General features: G+C 56.8%; 1 protein-coding gene across 1 annotated transcript in view; it reads right to left on the minus strand.

Moving 5' to 3' along the window:
• Window positions 1–21,207, minus strand: part of LOC137356908 (DENN domain-containing protein 4B-like) — a 106,120-nt gene that overhangs the window by 77,792 nt on the left and 7,121 nt on the right. The window contains exons 2-3 of the mRNA XM_068022746.1: window positions 6,569–6,878; window positions 5,419–5,674 (exon numbers count right to left, since the gene is read on the minus strand). Of these exons, the coding sequence (XP_067878847.1) occupies window positions 5,419–5,674; window positions 6,569–6,878 (566 nt within the window). The remainder of the gene's footprint in view (window positions 1–5,418; window positions 5,675–6,568; window positions 6,879–21,207) is intronic.

Genomic DNA, 21,207 nt, shown 5'->3' on the forward strand with positions numbered 1-21,207 from the left:
GCATCAGTATTCACCAAAGAGAAGGACTTGGTGGATGATGAGCCTAGGGAAGGGAGTGTAGATAGTCTCAGTCATCTCATTATCAAAAAGGAGGTGGTGTTGGGTGTCTTGCAAAGCATTACGGTAGATAAGTCCCCAGGGCCCGATGGGATCTACACTAGAATACTGAGGGAGGCAAGGGAAGAAATTGTTGGGGCCTTGACAGAAATCTTTGCATCCTCATTGGCTACATGTGAGATCCCAGAGGACTGGAGAATAGCCAATGTTGTTCTTTTGTTGAAGAAGGGTAGCAAGGATAATCCAGGAAATTATAGGCCGGTGAGCGTTACGTCAGTGGTAGGGAAACTATTAGAGAGGATTCTTCGGGACAGGATTTACTCCCATTTGGAAACAAATGGACTTATTAGCAAGAGGCAGCATGGTTTTGTGAAGGGGAGGTCGTGTCTCACTAACTTGATCAAGTTTTTTGAGGAAGTGACGAAGATGATTGATGAAGGAAGGGCAGTGGATGTTGTCAAAATGGACTTGAGTAAAGCCTTTGACAAGGTCCCGCATGGCAGACTGGTACAAAAGGTGAAGTCACACGGGATCAGAGGTGAGCTGGCAAGATGGATACAGAACTGGCTCAGTCATAGAAGACAGAGGGTATCAGTGGATGGGTGTTTTTCTGAATGGAGGGATGTGACAAGTGGTGTTCCGCAGGGATCAGTGCTGGGACCTTTGCTGTTTGTATTATATATAAATGATTTGGAGGGAAGTGTAGCTGGTCTGATTAGAAAGTTTGAGGACGACACAAAGGTTGGTGGAGTTGCGGATAATGATGAGGATTGTCAGAGGATACAGCAGGATATAGATCGGTTGGAGACTTGGGCGGAGAAATGGCAGATGGAGTTTAATCCAGACAAATGTGAGGTAATGCATTTTGAAAGATCCAGTACAGGTGGGAAGTATACAGTAAATGGCAGAACCCTTAGGTGTATTGACAGGCAGAGAGATCTGGGTGTACAGGTCCACAGGTCACTGAGAGTGGCAACGCAGGTGGATAAGGTAGTCAAGAAGGCATACGGCATGCTTTCCTTCATCGGTTGGGGCATAGAGTATAAAAATTGGCAAGTCATGCTGCAGCTGTACAGAACTTTAGTGAGGCCACACTTAGAACATTGCGTGCAATTCTGGTCGCCACACTACCAGAAGGACGTGGAGGCTTTGGAGAGGGTACAGAGGAGGTTTACCAGGATGTTGCCTGGTCCGGAGGGCATTAGCTATGAGGAGAGGTTGGATAAACTCGGATTGTTTTCACTGGAACAACGGAGGTGGAGGGGTGACATGATAGAGGTTTACAAAGTTATAAGCGGCATGGACAGAGTGGATAGTCAGAAGCTTTTTCCCAGGGTGGAAGAGTCAGTTACTAGGGGACATAGGTTTAAGGTGCGAGGGGCAAAGTTTAGAGGGGATGTGCGAGGAAAGTTTTTTTTTTTACACAGAGGGTGGTGAGTGCCTGGAACTTGCTGCCGGGGGAGGTGGTGGAAGCAGGTACGATAGCGACGTTTAAGAGGCATCTTGACAAATACATGAACAGGATGGGAATAGAGGGATACGGTCCCCGGAAGTGCAGAAGGTTTTAATTTAGACAGGCATCAAGATTGGCGCAGGCTTGGAGGGCCGAATGGTCTGTTCCTGTGCTGTACTGTTCTTTATTCTTTGTTATACAGGCCCAGATTCCTCAATCTCTCCTCCTAAGACAATCCCACCATCCCAGGGATCAGTCTGGTGAACCTGTACTGCACTCCCTCTGTGACAAGCACATCCTTTCTTCGATGAGATGACCAAAACTGCACACAATAATCCAGGTGTGGACTCATCAAGGTTTTATACAACTGTAGCAAGACATTTTTAATCCTGTAAAAAGACTGACCCCTCGATCGTGCAGCCCTGTCACTGTGTGACCGACTGACCCCTCGATAGTGCGACCCTGTCACTGTGTGACTGACTGAACCCTCGATAGTGCAGCCCTGTCACTGTGTGACTGACTGACCCCTCGATAGTGCGGCCCTGTCGCTGTGTGACTGACTGACCCCTCGATAGTGCGGCCCCGTCACTGTGTGACTGACTGACTCCTCGATAGTGCGGCCCTGTCACTGTGTGACTGACTGACCCCTCGATAGTGCGGCCCTGTCACTGTGTGACTGACTGACCCCTCGATAGTGCGGCCCTGTCACTGTGTGACTGACTGACCCCTCGATAGTGCGACCCTGTCACTGTGTGACTGACTGAACCCTCGATAGTGCAGCCCTGTCACTGTGTGACTGACTGACCCCTCGATAGTGCGGCCCTGTCGCTGTGTGACTGACTGACCCCTCGATAGTGCGGCCCTGTCACTGTGTGACTGACTGACCCCTCGATAGTGCGGCCCTGTCACTGTGTGACTGACTGACCCCTCGATAGTGCGGCCCTGTCACTGTGTGACTGACTGACCCCTCGATAGTGCGGCCCTGTCACTGTGTGACTGACTGACCCCTCGATAGTGCGGCCCTGTCACTGTGTGACTGACTGACCCCTCGATAGTGCGGCCCTGTCACTGTGTGACCGACTGACCCCTCGATAGTGCGGCCCTGTCACTGTGTGACCGACTGACCCCTCGATAGTGCGGCCCTGTCACTGTGTGACCGACTGACCCCTCGATAGTGCGGCCCTGTCACTGTGTGACCGACTGACCCCTCGAAAGTGCGGCCCTGTCGCTGTGTGACTGACTGACCCCTCGATAGTGCGGCCCTGTCACTGTGTGACCGACTGACCCCTCGATAGTGCGGCCCTGTCTCTGTGTGACTGACTGACCCCTCGATAGTGCGGCCCTGTCACTGTGTGACTGACTGACCCCTCGAAAGTGCGGCCCTGTCACTGTGTGACTGAACCCTCGATAGTGCGTCCCTGTCGCTGTGTGACTGACTGACCCCTCGATAGTGCGGCCCTGTCACTGTGTGACTGACTGACCCCTCGATAGTGCGGCCCTGTCGCTGTGTGACTGACTGACCCCTCGATAGTGCGGCCCTGTCGCTGTGTGACTGACTGACCCCTCGATAGTGCGGCCCTGTCGCTGTGTGACTGACTGACCCCTCGATAGTGCGGCCCTGTCGCTGTGTGACTGACTGACCCCTCGATACTGCGGCCCTGTCACGGTGTGACTGACTGACCCCTCGATACTGCGGCCCTGTCACTGCGTGACTGACCCCTCGATAGTGCGGCCCTGTCGCTGTGTGACTGACTGACCCCTCGATAGTGCGGCCCTGTCACTGTGTGACTGACTGACCCCTCGATACTGCGGCCCTGTCGCTGTGGGACTGACTGACCCCTCGATAGTGCTGCCCTGTCACTGTGTGACTGACTGACCCCTCGATACTGCGGCCCTGTCGCTGTGTGACTGACTGACCCCTCGATAGTGCGGCCCTGTCACTGTGTGACTGACTGACCCCTCGATAGTGCGGCCCTGTCACTGTGTGACTGACTGACCCCTCGATAGTGCGGCCCTGTCACTGTGTGACTGACTGACCCCTCGATAGTGCGGCCCTGTCACTGTGTGACTGACTGACCCCTCGATAGTGCTGCCCTGTCGCTGTGTGACTGTCTGACCCCTCGATAGTGCGGCCCTGTCACTGTGTGACTGACTGACCCCTCGATAGTGCGGCCCTGTCACTGTGTGACTGACTGACCCCTCGATACTGCGGCCCTGTCGCTGTGTGACTGACTGACCCCTCGATAGTGCTGCCCTGTCACTGTGTGACTGACTGACCCCTCGATAGTGCTGCCCTGTCACTGTGTGACTGACTGAACCTTCGATAGTGCGGCCCTGTCACTGTGTGACTGACTGACCCCTCGATAGTGCGGCCCTGTCACTGTGTGACTGACTGACCCCTCGATACTGCGGCCCTGTCTCTGTGTGTCTGACTGACCCCTCTATAGTGCTGCCCTGTCACTGTGTGACCGACTGACCCCTCGATAGTGCGGCCCTGTCGCTGTGTGACCGACTGACCCCTCGATAGTGCGGCCCTGTCACTGTGTGACTGACTGACCCCTCGATAGTGCGGCCCTGTCACTGTGTGACTGTCTGACCCCTCGATAGTGCGGCCCTGTCACTGTGTGACTGTCTGACCCCTCGATAGTGCGGCCCTGTCACTGTGTGACTGACTGACCCCTCGATAGTGCGGCCCTGTCACTGTGTGACTGACCCCTCGATAGTGCGGCTCTGTCACTGTGTGACTGACCCCTCGATAGTGCGGCTCTGTCACTGTGTGACTGACCCCTCGATAGTGCGGCCCTGTCACTGTGTGACTGACTGACCCCTCGATAGTGCGGCCCTGTCACTGTGTGACTGACTGACCCCTTGATAGTGCGGCCCTGTCACTGTGTGACTGACCCCTCGATAGTGCGGCCCTGTCACTGTGACTGACTGACCCCTCGATAGTGCGGCCCTGTCGCTGTGTGACTGACTGACCCCTCGATAGTGCGGCCCTGTCACTGTGTGACTGACCCCTCGATAGTGCGGCCCTGTCACTGTGTGACTGACTGACCCCTCGATAGTGCGGCCCTGTCACTGTGTGACTGACTGACCCCTCGATAGTGCGGCCCTGTCGCTGTGTGACTGACTGACCCCTCGATAGTGCGGCCCTGTCGCTGTGTGACTGACTGACCCCTCGATAGTGCGGCCCTGTCGCTGTGTGACTGACCCCTCGATAGTGCGGCCCTGTCACTGTGTGACTGACTGACCCCTCGATAGTGCGGCCCTGTCACTGTGTGACTGACTGACCCCTCGATAGTGCGGCCCTGTCGCTGTGTGACTGACTGACCCCTCGATAGTGCGGCCCTGTCTCTGTGTGACTGACTGACCCCTCGATAGTGCGGCCCTGTCACTGTGTGACTGAACCCTCGATAGTGCGGCCCTGTCGCTGTGTGACTGACTGACCCCTCGATACTGCGGCCCTGCCACGGTGTGACTGACTGACCCCTCGATACTGCGGCCCTGTCACTGCGTGACTGACCCCTCGATAGTGCGGCCCTGTCACTGTGTGACTGACTGACCCCTCGATAGTGCGGCCCTGTCACTGTGTGACTGACTGACCCCTCGATAGTGCGGCCCTGTCACTGTGTGACTGACCCCTCGATAGTGCGGCCCTGTCACTGTGTGACTGACTGACCCCTCGATACTGCGGCCCTGTCGCTGTGGGACTGACTGACCCCTCGATAGTGCTGCCCTGTCACTGTGTGACTGACTGACCCCTCGATAGTGCGGCCCTGTCGCTGTGTGACTGACTGACCCCTCGATAGTTCCAGCTTTAATGGCCTTATTGAACTGCCTCCTGGTCACTATGCGCCACCTCATCCCACGCATCACCCCCTTACACTCGCATTCCCCTGATTACTCACCATGCTAGTGTTTAGGTTCTTGTCAACTTTGCAGAAGGTATGTGGGGGTGCCTCTCCTTTGCTGGGCATGATGATACAAATGTCAGTGACTGCCAGCGTGCTGTGCGCCTGGCAGTCTGTGGCACGCCGATAGGTGATGAAGGTGCGTTGCTGTAGGCTGGACCCACCCCCAGAGATGTTGGCTGCTCGACTGTAAGGGGTAGTTTCGATGATGCGGCATCCTGGTTTCAGCCTCTCCTTCCCCTCGCACAAGACACTGCACTCAAAAAAGGCAGGAGTCAAAGTCGATCTCATTAACACTGAACAAACCCTGTTAACACAGCCCCATGTCAATCTTTAACCCTGAGCAGTGGATTCTGGCCCCAGCCAGGTAGCCTTCGTGTCTAATAGTTTCCTCTGAGGCCTCTATAGTTGAGATGGACGCCCCATTATTCCGACATTCCCGCTCCTGATGCTCCACATTGGCTTGTGGATATTGGGTGAAAAACAGGATCATTCTCCGCTGCACTGTCCGCCAACACTGTACCCCCCCCTCAGGCTCACTCGGGTGCATAACCAGAGGGCAGCAGACATGAGGGGTGGAGGGGACAGGGGAATTGAGGTGGGCTGGGGGCAGTTGGTTTGCCAATGTTGGACCTGGGAAATGGCATTGACCACTTGTGGTGGAGTTTAGGACCAGGTGGTGAAGAGGCAGCTGGCACTGAGCCTGGCTCCGAAATCCGTTTTGGTGCGAATAGTGACGGAATTGAAAGCAGCTTTTAAAAATAACCCATCTCCTGGGCAACCATGTCAGGGTGCGAGTTTGGTGGGGGAGGGGGAAGGGGAAGAATGGATGGTCCAAAACCACCCACTCCGCAGGACCCGGGACAGCCCAGAGCATTCAGCTTACCCTGACCAAGTCTGCAGCCTGATCTACCCAGGACCCAGCCTGTTACACAGGAACAGGAGGAGGCCATTCAGCCCATCTATCCTGTTACACAGGAACAGGAGGAGGCCATTCAGCCCATCTACCCTGTTACACAGGAACAGGAAGAGGCCATTCAGCCCCTCCTCGAGCCTGTTACACAGGAACAGGAGGAGGCCATTCAGCCCCCCACGAGCATGCTGCACCCTTCATGAGACTGTGGCAACGGTCACTCTGGTGACTTACCCGAGATCGATGAGGGGTAATTTCTCTCTACCGCGCCGGTAGCACAGGAACATGTGTGAGGTGGTGAGCAGGCCACAGTTCAGATCAGCTGATTGTCCAGTGGGGGTGGTCTCGATGCAGGTAAATCCCTCAGGTACCTCCTCCCCCTGCGAACGAATGATGATGGCCACATCAGCGATGGGCTCCAGTGGTCTGGCCAGCTTGGGGGTTCCCTCCTCCAAGGGCTTGGAGGCATCGGTCAAACCAGCCACCACAAAGTAGTCGACAAGCTGAGGAGCATTCTCCTCGGCCATGGCTACACCTGGAACATCTGGAAGAGAGAGACACCGCAGGGGGTCAACAAGTGGTTGGAGTGCCTGACCCATCTGGACACATAGACCTCCACCTCCTCCGCAACCCCTCCCTCCCCCCACAACAACATACCCACCCCCTCCCCCATCTCCACACCAAGCGAGCTGATCACTGCCGCTCCACTAGTGCCCTCAACAGAACTGGGCCATGCAGGAGGAATTGGGAGGGGGAGATGGGCACCCTTCATCGCAGTCTGCCGACTCCCACTTCATCAGTGCCCACTTGGTGCTGTGTTACGCCTTCCACTGTCAAACAGCTGACCAAACTTGGACCAGCAGTTGCAGTGGGTCTATCGAGTGACTGATTGTGGGATCTCACTGTGCACAAAATGGCAGCCACCGTTGCCATTGGAACAAGTCACCACATTTCAAACTGTTCTCTTCAAGACCCACAATCAGAGTGAGTGAGTGTCAGTGCAAATGCTGGACCAATGCCCTGTGCTGTGTAACTCACACAAAACATGGTCTTTTGACAGGGGACAGACAGTTTGGATAAGGAGCAGATACAGAGTGCGCAAACGGCAGAGCCTTGAACACCGCAAGTGAAAGAGGATATTAGATGCACAGAGGAAGTGCGCAGAAACCAAAATAGGGAAACAAAAAAAAAACCCAGGCCTATACTTGTGAACTTAGTCAAGTTCACAATGAGACGGGGGCCTCCTCTGCCTGAAAGTGAGTCAGGAAATCGGAAAAGCGGGACAGCCATTCAAAGCCCAACGTTTACTGCACTCCCAAACATACCGAACAGAACGTGACAGTTAAGGTCCCCTGTCACTGGGCTCCTCACCTGTACTGCCATCAAAAAAGCCAGTGTTATACACTGACAGACCTGTCCTCACCAGTACTGTACCCCAGTGTTATACACTGACAGACCTGTCCCCACCAGTACTGTACCCCAATGTTATACAGTGACAGACCTGTCCCCACCAGTACTGTACCCCAGTGTTATACAGTGCCAGACCTGTCCCCACCAGTACTGTACCCCAGTGTTATACACTGACAGACCTGTCCCCACCAGTACTGTACCCCAATGTTATACAGTGACAGACCTGTCCCCACCAGTACTGTACCCCAGTGTGATACAGTGACAGACCTGTCCCCACCAGTACTGTACCCCAGTATTATACAGTGCCAGACCTGTCCCCACCAGTACTGTACCCCAGTGTTATACAGTGCCAGACCTGTCCCCACCAGTACTGTACCCCAGTGTTATACACTGACAGACCTGTCCCCACCAGTACTGTACCCCAATGTTATACAGTGACAGACCTGTCCCCACCAGTACTGTACCCCAGTGTGATACAGTGACAGACCTGTCCCCACCAGTACTGTACCCCAGTATTATACAGTGCGAGACCTGTCCCCACCAGTACTGTACCCCAGTGTTATACAGTGACAGACCTGTCCCCACCAGTACTGTACCCCAGTATTATACAGTGACAGACCTGTCCCCACCAGTACTGTACCCCAGTGTTATACAGTGACAGACCTGTCCTCACCAGTACTGTACCCCAGTGTTATACACTGACAGACCTGTCCCCACCAGTACTGTACCCCAATGTTATACAGTGACAGACCTGTCCCCACCAGTACTGTACCCCAGTGTTATACAGTGCCAGACCTGTCCCCACCAGTACTGTACCCCAGTGTTATACACTGACAGACCTGTCCCCACCAGTACTGTACCCCAATGTTATACAGTGACAGACCTGTCCCCACCAGTACTGTACCCCAGTGTGATACAGTGACAGACCTGTCCCCACCAGTACTGTACCCCAGTATTATACAGTGCCAGACCTGTCCCCACCAGTACTGTACCCCAGTGTTATACAGTGCCAGACCTGGCCCCACCAGTACTGTACCCCAGTGTTATACACTGACAGACCTGTCCCCACCAGTACTGTACCCCAATGTTATACAGTGACAGACCTGTCCCCACCAGTACTGTACCCCAGTGTGATACAGTGACAGACCTGTCCCCACCAGTACTGTACCCCAGTATTATACAGTGCCAGACCTGTCCCCACCAGTACTGTACCCGTGTTATACAGTGACAGACCTGTCCCCACCAGTACTGTACCCCAGTATTATACAGTGACAGACCTGTCCCCACCAGTACTGTACCCCAGTGTTATACAGTGACAGACCTGTCCCCACCAGTACTGTACCCCAGTGTTATACAGTGACAGACCTGTCCCCACCAGTACTGTACCCCAGTGTTATACAGTGACAGACCTGTCCCCACCAGTACTGTACCCCAGTGTTATACAGTGACAGACCTGTCCTCACCAGTACTGTGCCCCAGTGTTATACAGTGACAGACCTGTCCCCACCAGTACTGTCCCCCAGTGTTATACAGTGACAGACCTGTCCCCACCAGTACTGTCCCTCAGTGTTATACACTGACGGACCTGCACCCCAGCGTTACACACTGACGGACCGGCACCCCAGCGTTACACACTGACGGACCCGCACCCCAGCGTTACACACTGACGGACCCGCACCCCAGCGTTACACACTGACGGACCCGCACCCCAGCGTTACACACTGACGGACCCGCACCCCAGCGTTACACACTGACGGACCCGCACCCCAGTGTTACACACTGACGGACCCGCACCCCAGCGTTACACACTGACGGACCCTCACCCCAGCGTTACACACTGACGGACCCGCACCCCAGTGTTACACACTGACGGACCCTCACCCCAGCGTTACACATTGACGGACCCCCACCCCAGCGTTAAACACTGACGGACCGGCACCCCAGCGTTACACACTGACGGACCCGCACCCCAGCGTTACACACTGACGGACCCGCACCCCAGCGTTACACACTGACGGACCCTCACCCCAGCGTTACACACTGACGGACCCGCACCCCAGCGTTACACACTGACGGACCCGCACCCCAGCGTTCCACACTGACGGACCCGCACCCCAGCGTTCCACACTGACGGACCCGCACCCCAGTGTTAAACACTGACGGACCCTCACCCCAGTGTTAAACACTGACGGACCCGCACCCCAGTGTTAAACACTGACGGACCCGCACCCCAGCGTTCCACACTGACGGACCCGCACCCCAGCGTTCCACACTGACGGACCCGCACCCCAGCGTTCCACACTGACGGACCCGCACCCCAGCGTTCCACACTGACGGACCCGCACCCCAGCGTTACACACTGACGGACCCGCACCCCAGCGTTACACACTGACGGACCCGCACCCCAGCGTTACACACTGACGGACCCGCACCCCAGCGTTACACACTGACGGACCCGCACCCCAGCGTTACACACTGACGGACCCGCACCCCAGCGTTACACACTGACGGACCCGCACCCCAGCGTTACACACTGACGGACCCGCACCCCAGCGTTCCACACTGACGGACCCGCACCCCAGCGTTACACACTGACGGACCCTCACCCCAGTGTTAAACACTGACGGACCCGCACCCCAGTGTTAAACACTGACGGACCCGCACCCCAGCGTTCCACACTGACGGACCCGCACCCCAGCGTTCCACACTGACGGACCCGCACCCCAGCGTTACACACTGACGGACCCGCACCCCAGTGTTACACACTGACGGACCCGCACCCCAGTGTTAAACACTGACGGACCCGCACCCCAGCGTTCCACACTGAAGGACCCGCACCCCAGCGTTACACACTGACGGACCCGCACCCCAGCGTTACACACTGACGGACCCTCACCCCAGTGTTAAACACTGATGGACCCGCACCCCAGCGTTACACACTGACGGACCCGCACCCCAGCGTTACACACTGACGGACCCGCACCCCAGCGTTACACACTGACGGACCCGCACCCCAGCGTTACACACTGACGGACCGGCACCCCAGCGTTACACACTGACGGACCCGCACCCCAGCGTTACACACTGACGGACCCTCACCCCAGTGTTAAACACTGACGGACACGCACCCCAGCGTTACACACTGACAGACCCTCACCCCAGCGTTACACACTGACGGACCCGCACCCCAGCGTTCCACACTGACGGACCGGCACCCCAGCGTTACACACTGACGGACCGGCACCCCAGTGTTACACACTGACGGACCCGCACCCCAGCGTTACACACTGACGGACCCGCACCCCAGCGTTACACACTGACGGACCCGCACCCCAGCGTTACACACTGACGGACCCGCACCCCAGTGTTACACATTGACGGACCCGCACCACAGCGTTCCACACTGACGGACTGACACCCCAGCGTTACACACTGACGGACCCGCACCCCAGCGTTACACACTGACGGACCCGCACCCCAGCGTTACACACTGACGGACCCGCACCCCAGCGTTACACACTGACGGACCCGCACCCCAGTGTTACACACTGACGGACCCGCACCCCAGCGTTACACACTGACGGACCCGCACCCCAGCGTTACACACTGACGGACCGGCACCCCAGCGTTACACACTGACGGACCCGCACCCCAGCGTTACACACTGACGGACCCGCACCCCAGTGTTACACATTGACGGACCCGCACCACAGCGTTCCACACTGACGGACTGACACCCCAGCGTTACACACTGACGGACCCGCACCCCAGTGTTATACACTGACGGACCCGCACCCCAGTGTTAAACACTGACGGACCCTCACCCCAGTGTTAAACACTGACGGACCCGCACCCCAGTGTTAAACACTGACGGACCCGCACCCCAGTGTTACACACTGACGGACCCGCACCCCAGCGTTACACACTGACGGACCCGCACCCCAGCGTTACACACTGACGGACCCGCACCCCAGCGTTACACACTGACGGACCCGCACCCCAGCGTTACACACTGACGGACCGGCACCCCAGTGTTAAACACTGACGGACCGGCACCCCAGCGTTACACACTGACGGACCGGCACCCCAGCGTTATACACTGACGGACCTGTCCCCACCAGTACTGTACCCCAATGCTATACAGTGACAGACCTGTCCCCACCAGTACTGTACCCCAATGCTATACAGTGACAGACCTGTCCCCACCAGTACTGTACCCCAATGTTATACAGTGACGGACCTGTCCCCACCAGTACTGTACCCCAGTGTTATACACTGACGGACCTGTCCCCACCAGTACTGTACCCCAATGCTATACAGTGACAGACCTGTCCCCACCAGTACTGTACCCCAATGCTATACAGTGACAGACCTGTCCCCACCAGTACTGTACCCCAGTGTTATACAGTGATAGACCTGTCCCCACCAGTACTGTACCCCAGTGTTATACACTGACAGACCTGTCCCCACCAGTACTGTACCCCAGTGTTATACATTGACAGACCTGTGCCCACCAGTACTGTACCCCAATGTTATACAGTGACAGACCTGTCCTCACCAGTACTGTCCCACAGTGTTCTACAGTGACAGACCTGTCCCCACCAGTACTGTACCCCAGTGTTATACAGTGATAGACTTGTCCCCACCAGTACTGTACCCCAGTGTTATACACTGACAGACCTGTCCCCACCAGTACTGTACCCCAGTGTTATACATTGACAGACCTGTCCCCACCAGTACTGTACCCCAATGTTATACAGTGCCAGACCTGTCCCCACCAGTACTGTACCCCAGTGTTATAGAGTGACAGACCTGCCCCCACCAGTACTGTACCCCAGTGTTATACAGTGACAGACCTGACCCACCAGTACTGCCCCTCAGTGTTATACACTAACGGACCGGCACCCCAGCGTTACACACTGACGGACCGGCACCCCAGCGTTACACACTGACGGACCCGCACCCCAGCGTTACACACTGACGGACCCGCACCCCAGCGTTACACACTGACGGACCCGCACCCCAGCGTTACACACTGACGGACCCGCACCCCAGCGTTACACACTGACGGACCCGCACCCCAGCGTTACACACTGACGGACCCGCACCCCAGCGTTACACACTGACGGACCCGCACCCCAGCGTTACACACTGACGGACCCGCACCACAGCGTTACACACTGACGGACCCGCACCACAGCGTTACACACTGACGGACCCGCACCCCAGCGTTACACACTGACGGACCGGCACCCCAGCGTTACACACTGACGGACCCCCACCCCAGCGTTACACACTGACGGACCCGCACCCCAGCGTTACACACTGACGGACCCGCACCCCAGCGTTACACACTGACGGACCCGCACCACAGCGTTACACACTGACGGACCCGCACCCCAGCGTTACACACTGACGGACCCGCACCACAGCGTTACACACTGACGGACCCTCACCCCAGTGTTACACACTGACGGACCCGCACCCCAGCGTTACACACTGACGGACCCTCACCCCAGCGTTACACACTGACGGACCGGCACCCCAGCGTTACACACTGACGGACCCGCACCCCAGCGTTACACACTGACGGACCCTCACCCCAGCGTTACACACTGACGGACCCGCACCCCAGCGTTACACACTGACGGACCCGCACCCCAGCGTTACACACTGACGGACCCGCACCCCAGCGTTACACACTGACGGACCCGCACCCCAGCGTTACACACTGACGGACCCCCACCCCAGCGTTACACACTGACGGACCCGCACCCCAGCGTTACACACTGACGGACCCGCACCCCAGCGTTACACACTGACGGACCCGCACCCCAGCGTTACACACTGACGGACCCGCACCACAGCGTTCCACACTGACGGACCCGCACCCCAGCGTTACACACTGACGGACCCGCACCCCAGCGTTACACACTGACGGACCCCCACCCCAGCGTTACACACTGACGGACCCGCACCCCAGCGTTACACACTGACGGACCGCACCCCAGTGTTACACACTGACGGACCCGCACCACAGCGTTACACACTGACGGACCCTCACCCCAGTGTTACACACTGACGGACCCGCACCCCAGCGTTACACACTGACGGACCCTCACCCCAGCGTTACACACTGACGGACCCGCACCCCAGCGTTACACACTGACGGACCCGCACCCCAGCGTTACACACTGACGGACCCGCACCCCAGCGTTACACACTGACGGACCCGCACCCCAGCGTTACACACTGACGGACCCGCACCCCAGCGTTACACACTGACGGACCCGCACCCCAGCGTTACACACTGACGGACCCGCACCCCAGCGTTACACACTGACGGACCCGCACCCCAGCGTTACACACTGACGGACCCGCACCCCAGCGTTACACACTGACGGACCCGCACCCCAGCGTTATACACTGACGGACCCTCACCCCAGCGTTACACACTGACGGACCCGCACCCCAGCGTTACACACTGACGGACCCGCACCCCAGAGTTACACACTGACGGACCCCCACCCCAGCGTTACACACTGACGGACCCGCACCCCAGCGTTAAACACTGACGGACCCGCACCCCAGCGTTATACACTGACGGACCTGTCCCCACCAGTACTGTACCCCAGTGTAATACAGTGACAGACCTGTCCCCACCAGTACTGTACCCCAGTGTAATACAGTGACAGACCTGTCCCCACCAGTACTGTACCCCAATGTTATACAGTGACAGACCTGTCCCCACCAGTACTGTACCCCAGTGTTATACAGTGACAGACCTGTCCCCACCAGTACTGTACCCCAGTGTTATACACTGACAGACCTGTCCCCACCAGTACTGTCCCACAGTGTTATACAGTGACAGACCTGTCCCCACCAGTACTGTACCCCAGTGTTATACACTGACAGATCTGTCCCCACCAGTACTGTACCCCAGTGTTATACACTGACAGACCTGTCCCCACCAGTACTGTACCCCAGTGTTATACAGTGACAGACCTGTCCCCACCAGTACTGTACCCCAGTGTTATCCAGTGACAGACCTGTCCCCACCAGTACTGTACCCCAGTGTTATACAGTGACAGACCTGTCCCCACCAGTACTGTAACCCAGTGTTATACAGTGACAGACCTGTCCCCACCAGTACTGTACCCCAGTGTAATAGTGACAGACCTGTCCCCACCAGTACTGTCCCACAGTGTTATACAGTGACAGACCTGTCCCCACCAGTACTGTACCCCAGTGTTATACACTGACAGACCTGTCCCCACCAGTACTGTACCCCAGTGTTATACAGTGACAGACCTGTCCCCACCAGTACTGTACCCCAGTGTTACACAGTGACAGACCTGTCCCCACCAGTACTGTACCCCAGTGTTATACAGTGACAGACCTGTCCCCACCAGTACTGTAACCCAGTGTTATACAGCGACAGACCTGTCCTCACCAGTACTGTACCACAGTGTTATACAGCGACAGACCTGTCCTCACCAGTACTGTACCCCAGTGTTATACAGTGACAGACCTGTCCTCACCAGTACTGTATCCCAGTGTTATACAGTGACAGACCTGTCCCCACCAGTACTGTACCCCAGTGTTATACAGTGACAGACCTGTCCCCACCAGTACTGTACCCCAGTATTATCCAGTGACAGACCTGTCCCCACCAGTACTGTACCCCAGTGTTATACAGTGACAGACCTGTCCTCACCAGTACTGTACCCCAGTGTTATATAGTGACAGACCTGTCCTCACCAGTACTGTCCCCCAGTGTTATACAGTGACAGACCTGTCCCCACCAGTACTGTCCCCGAGTGTTATACACTGACGGACCCGCACCCCAGCGTTATACACTGACGGACCCGCACCCCAGCGTTACACACTGACGGACCCGCACCCCAGCGTTACACACTGACGGACCCGCACCCCAGCGTTACACACTGACGGACCCGCACCCCAGCGTTACACACTGACGGACCCGCACCCCAGCGTTACACACTGACGGACCCGCACCCCAGCGTTACACACTGACGGACCCGCACCCCAGCGTTACACACTGACGGACCCGCACCCCAGCGTTACACACTGACGGACCCGCACCCCAGCGTTACACACTGACGGACCCGCACCCCAGCGTTACACACTGACGGACCCGCACCCCAGCGTTACACACTGACGGACCCGCACCCCAGCGTTACACACTGACGGACCCGCACCCCAGCGTTACACACTGACGGACCCGCACCCCAGCGTTACACACTGACGGACCCGCACCCCAGCGTTACACACTGACGGACCCGCACCCCAGCGTTACACACTGACGGACCCGCACCCCAGCGTTACACACTGACGGACCCCCACCCCAGCGTTACACACTGACGGACCGGCACCCCAGCGTTACACACTGACGGACCCGCACCCCAGCGTTACACACTGACGGACCCGCACCCCAGCGTTACACACTGACGGACCCGCACCCCAGCGTTACACACTGACGGACCGGCACCCCAGCGTTACACACTGACGGACCCGCACCCCAGCGTTACACACTGACGGACCCCCACCCCAGCGTTACACACTGACGGACCCGCACCCCAGCGTTACACACTGACGGACCCGCACCCCAGCGTTACACACTGACGGACCCGCACCCCAGCGTTACACACTGACGGACCCGCACCCCAGCGTTACACACTGACGGACCCGCACCCCAGCGTTACACACTGACGGACCCGCACCCCAGCGTTACACACTGACGGACCCGCACCCCAGCGTTACACACTGACGGACCCGCACCCCAGCGTTACACACTGACGGACCCGCACCCCAGCGTTACACACTGACGGACCGGCACCCCAGTGTTACACACTGACGGACCGGCACCCCAGTGTTACACACTGACGGACCCGCACCCCAGTGTTACACACTGACGGACCCGCACCCCAGTGTTACACACTGACGGACCGGCACCCCAGTGTTACACACTGACGGACCAGTACCCCAGTGTTACACACAGACAGACCTGTACCCCAGTGTTACACACTGACAGACCTGTACCCCAGTGTTAAACATGGACAGACCTGTACCCCAGTGTTACACACTGACGGACCGGCACCCCAGTGTTACACACTGACAGACCAGTACCCCAGTGTTACACACAGACAGACCTGTACCCCAGTGTTACACACTGACAGACCTGTCCCCACCAGTACTGTACCCCAGTGTTATACAGTGACAGACCTGTCCCCACCAGTACTGTACCCCAGTATTATCCAGTGACAGACCTGTCCCCACCAGTACTGTACCCCAGTGTTATACAGTGACAGACCTGTCCTCACCAGTACTGTACCCCAGTGTTATATAGTGACAGACCTGTCCTCACCAGTACTGTACCACAGTATTATACAGTGACAGACCTGTCCCCACCAGTACTGTACCACAGTATTATACAGTGACAGACCTGTCCCCACCAGTACTGTACACCAGTGTTATACAGTGACAGACCTGTCCCCACCAGTACTGTACCACAGTATTATACAGTGACAGACCTGTCCCCACCAGTACTGTACCTCAGTGTTATACAGTGACAGACCTGTCCTCCCCAGTACTGTACCACAGTATTATACAGTGACAGACCTGTCCCCACCAGTACTGTACACCAGTGTTATACAGTGACAGACCTGTCCCCACCAGTACTGTACACCAGTGTTATACAGTGACAGACCTGTCCTCACCAGTACTGTACCCCAGTGTTATATAGTGACAGACCTGTCCTCACCAGTACTGTCCCCCAGTGTTATATAGTGACAGACCTGTCCCCACCAGTACTGTCCCCCAGTGTTATACAGTGACAGACCTGTCCCCACCAGTACTGTACACCAGTATTATACAGTGACAGACCTGTCCCCACCAGTACTGTACACCAGTGTTATACAGTGACAGACCTGTCCTCACCAGTACTGTACCCCAGTGTTATATAGTGACAGACCTGTCCCCACCAGTACTGTACCCCAGTGTTATATAGTGACAGACCTGTCCTCACCAGTACTGTCCCCCAGTGTTATACACTGACGGACCGGCACCCCAGCGTTACACACTGACGGACCCGCACCCCAGCGTTACACACTGACGGACCCGCACCCCAGCGTTACACACTGACGGACCCGCACCCCAGCGTTACACACTGACGGACCCGCACCCCAGCGTTACACACTGACGGACCGGCACCCCAGCGTTACACACTGACGGACCCGCACCCCAGTGTTACACACTGACGGACCCGCACCCCAGCGTTACACACTGACGGACCCGCACCCCAGCGTTACACATTGACGGACCCGCACCCCAGCGTTACACACTGACGGACCCGCACCCCAGCGTTACACACTGACGGACCCCCACCCCAGCGTTATACACTGACGGACCGGCACCCCAGCGTTACACACTGACGGACCCGCACCCCAGCGTTACACACTGACGGACCCGCACCCCAGTGTTACACACTGACGGACCCGCACCCCAGTGTTACACACTGACGGACCGGCACCCCAGCGTTACACACTGACGGACCCGCACCCCAGCGTTACACACTGACGGACCCCCACCCCAGCGTTACACACTGACGGACCCGCACCCCAGCGTTACACACTGACGGACCCGCACCCCAGCGTTACACACTGACGGACCCGCACCCCAGCGTTACACACTGACGGACCCGCACCCCAGCGTTACACACTGACGGACCCGCACCCCAGCGTTACACACTGACGGACCCGCACCCCAGCGTTACACACTGACGGACCCGCACCCCAGCGTTACACACTGACGGACCCGCACCCCAGCGTTACACACTGACGGACCGGCACCCCAGTGTTACACACTGACGGACCGGCACCCCAGTGTTACACACTGACGGACCCGCACCCCAGTGTTACACACTGACGGACCCGCACCCCAGCGTTAAACACTGACGGACCCGCACCCCAGTGTTACACACTGACGGACCGGCACCCCAGTGTTACACACTGACGGACCAGTACCCCAGTGTTACACACAGACAGACCTGTACCCCAGTGTTACACACTGACAGACCTGTACCCCAGTGTTAAACATGGACAGACCTGTACCCCAGTGTTACACACTGACGGACCGGCACCCCAGTGTTACACACTGACAGACCAGTACCCCAGTGTTACACACAGACAGACCTGTACCCCAGTGTTACACACTGACAGACCTGTCCCCACCAGTACTGTACCCCAGTGTTATACAGTGACAGACCTGTCCCCACCAGTACTGTACCCCAGTATTATCCAGTGACAGACCTGTCCCCACCAGTACTGTACCCCAGTGTTATACAGTGACAGACCTGTCCTCACCAGTACTGTACCCCAGTGTTATATAGTGACAGACCTGTCCTCACCAGTACTGTACCACAGTATTATACAGTGACAGACCTGTCCCCACCAGTACTGTACACCAGTGTTATACAGTGACAGACCTGTCCTCCCCAGTACTGTACCACAGTATTATACAGTGACAGACCTGTCCCCACCAGTACTGTACACCAGTGTTATACAGTGACAGACCTGTCCCCACCAGTACTGTACCACAGTATTATACAGTGACAGACCTGTCCCCACCAGTACTGTACCTCAGTGTTATACAGTGACAGACCTGTCCTCCCCAGTACTGTACCACAGTATTATACAGTGACAGACCTGTCCCCACCAGTACTGTACACCAGTGTTATACAGTGACAGACCTGTCCCCACCAGTACTGTACACCAGTGTTATACAGTGACAGACCTGTCCTCACCAGTACTGTACCCCAGTGTTATATAGTGACAGACCTGTCCTCACCAGTACTGTCCCCCAGTGTTATATAGTGACAGACCTGTCCCCACCAGTACTGTCCCCCAGTGTTATACAGTGACAGACCTGTCCCCACCAGTACTGTACACCAGTATTATACAGTGACAGACCTGTCCCCACCAGTACTGTACACCAGTGTTATACAGTGACAGACCTGTCCTCACCAGTACTGTACCCCAGTGTTATATAGTGACAGACCTGTCCCCACCAGTACTGTACCCCAGTGTTATATAGTGACAGACCTGTCCTCACCAGTACTGTCCCCCAGTGTTATACACTGACGGACCGGCACCCCAGCGTTACACACTGACGGACCCGCACCCCAGCGTTACACACTGACGGACCCGCACCCCAGCGTTACACACTGACGGACCCGCACCCCAGCGTTACACACTGACGGACCCGCACCCCAGCGTTACACACTGACGGACCCGCACCCCAGCGTTACACACTGACGGACCGGCACCCCAGCGTTACACACTGACGGACCCGCACCCCAGCGTTACACACTGACGGACCCCCACCCCAGTGTTACACACTGACGGACCGGCACCCCAGCGTTACACACTGACGGACCGGCACCCCAGCGTTACACACTGACGGACCCGCACCCCAGCGTTACACACTGACGGACCCGCACCCCAGCGTTACACACTGACAGACCAGTACCCCAGTGTTACACACAGACAGACCTGTACCCCAGTGTTACACACTGACAGACCTGTACCCCAGTGTTAAACACGGACAGACCTGTACCCCAGTGTTAAACATGGACAGACCTGTACCCCAGTGTTAAACATGGACAGACCTGCACCCCAGTGTTAAACATGGACAGACCTGTACCCCAGTGTTAAACATGGACAGACCTGCACCCCAGTGTTAAACATGGACAGACCTGCACCCCAGTGTTACACACTGACAGACCTGTACCCCAGTGTTACACACTGACAGACCTGTACCCCAGTGTTAAACAGGGACAGACCTGTACCCGTGTTAAACAGGGACAGACCTGTACCCCAGTGTTAAACAGGGACAGACCTGTACCCCAGTGTTAAACAGGGACAGACCTGTACCCCAGTGTTAAACAGGGACAGACCTGTACCCCAGTGTTAAACAGGGACAGACCTGTACCCCAGTGTTAAACAGGGACAGACCTGTACCCCAGTGTTAAACAGGGACAGACCTGTACCCCAGTGTTAAACAGGGACAGACCTGTACCCCAGTGTTACACACTGACTGACCTGTACCCCAGTGTTACACACTGACAGACCAGCTCTCAAATTACAGAATCTTTGTACAGAGCTGTGAGTAAGTTTCACTCTACAATGCCACCACCTGCACCTCCCCATCCACCCAGTGGTTAATGTGACAGAGATCGGCTGACGACAACACACAGCGAGAGTCTCCCGTGTCTGCTTAAATCAAAGGTCTATCCGAACAGGCTGCGTTAGGGACTGTGCCAAATGACAGCTCTCTCGGGAGCAGAGCTGCATTGGGTACAGAGCAAGCCCATAACAATCAGGGTTCACCAACCCCTCAATCTCTCCTGCCACATAAATCTCTGCCAAATACTCACCCAAAGA

This window comes from Heterodontus francisci, chromosome 46, assembly GCF_036365525.1.
Source record: "Heterodontus francisci isolate sHetFra1 chromosome 46, sHetFra1.hap1, whole genome shotgun sequence".
In the NCBI taxonomy this organism is placed as follows: Eukaryota; Metazoa; Chordata; class Chondrichthyes; order Heterodontiformes; family Heterodontidae; genus Heterodontus; species Heterodontus francisci.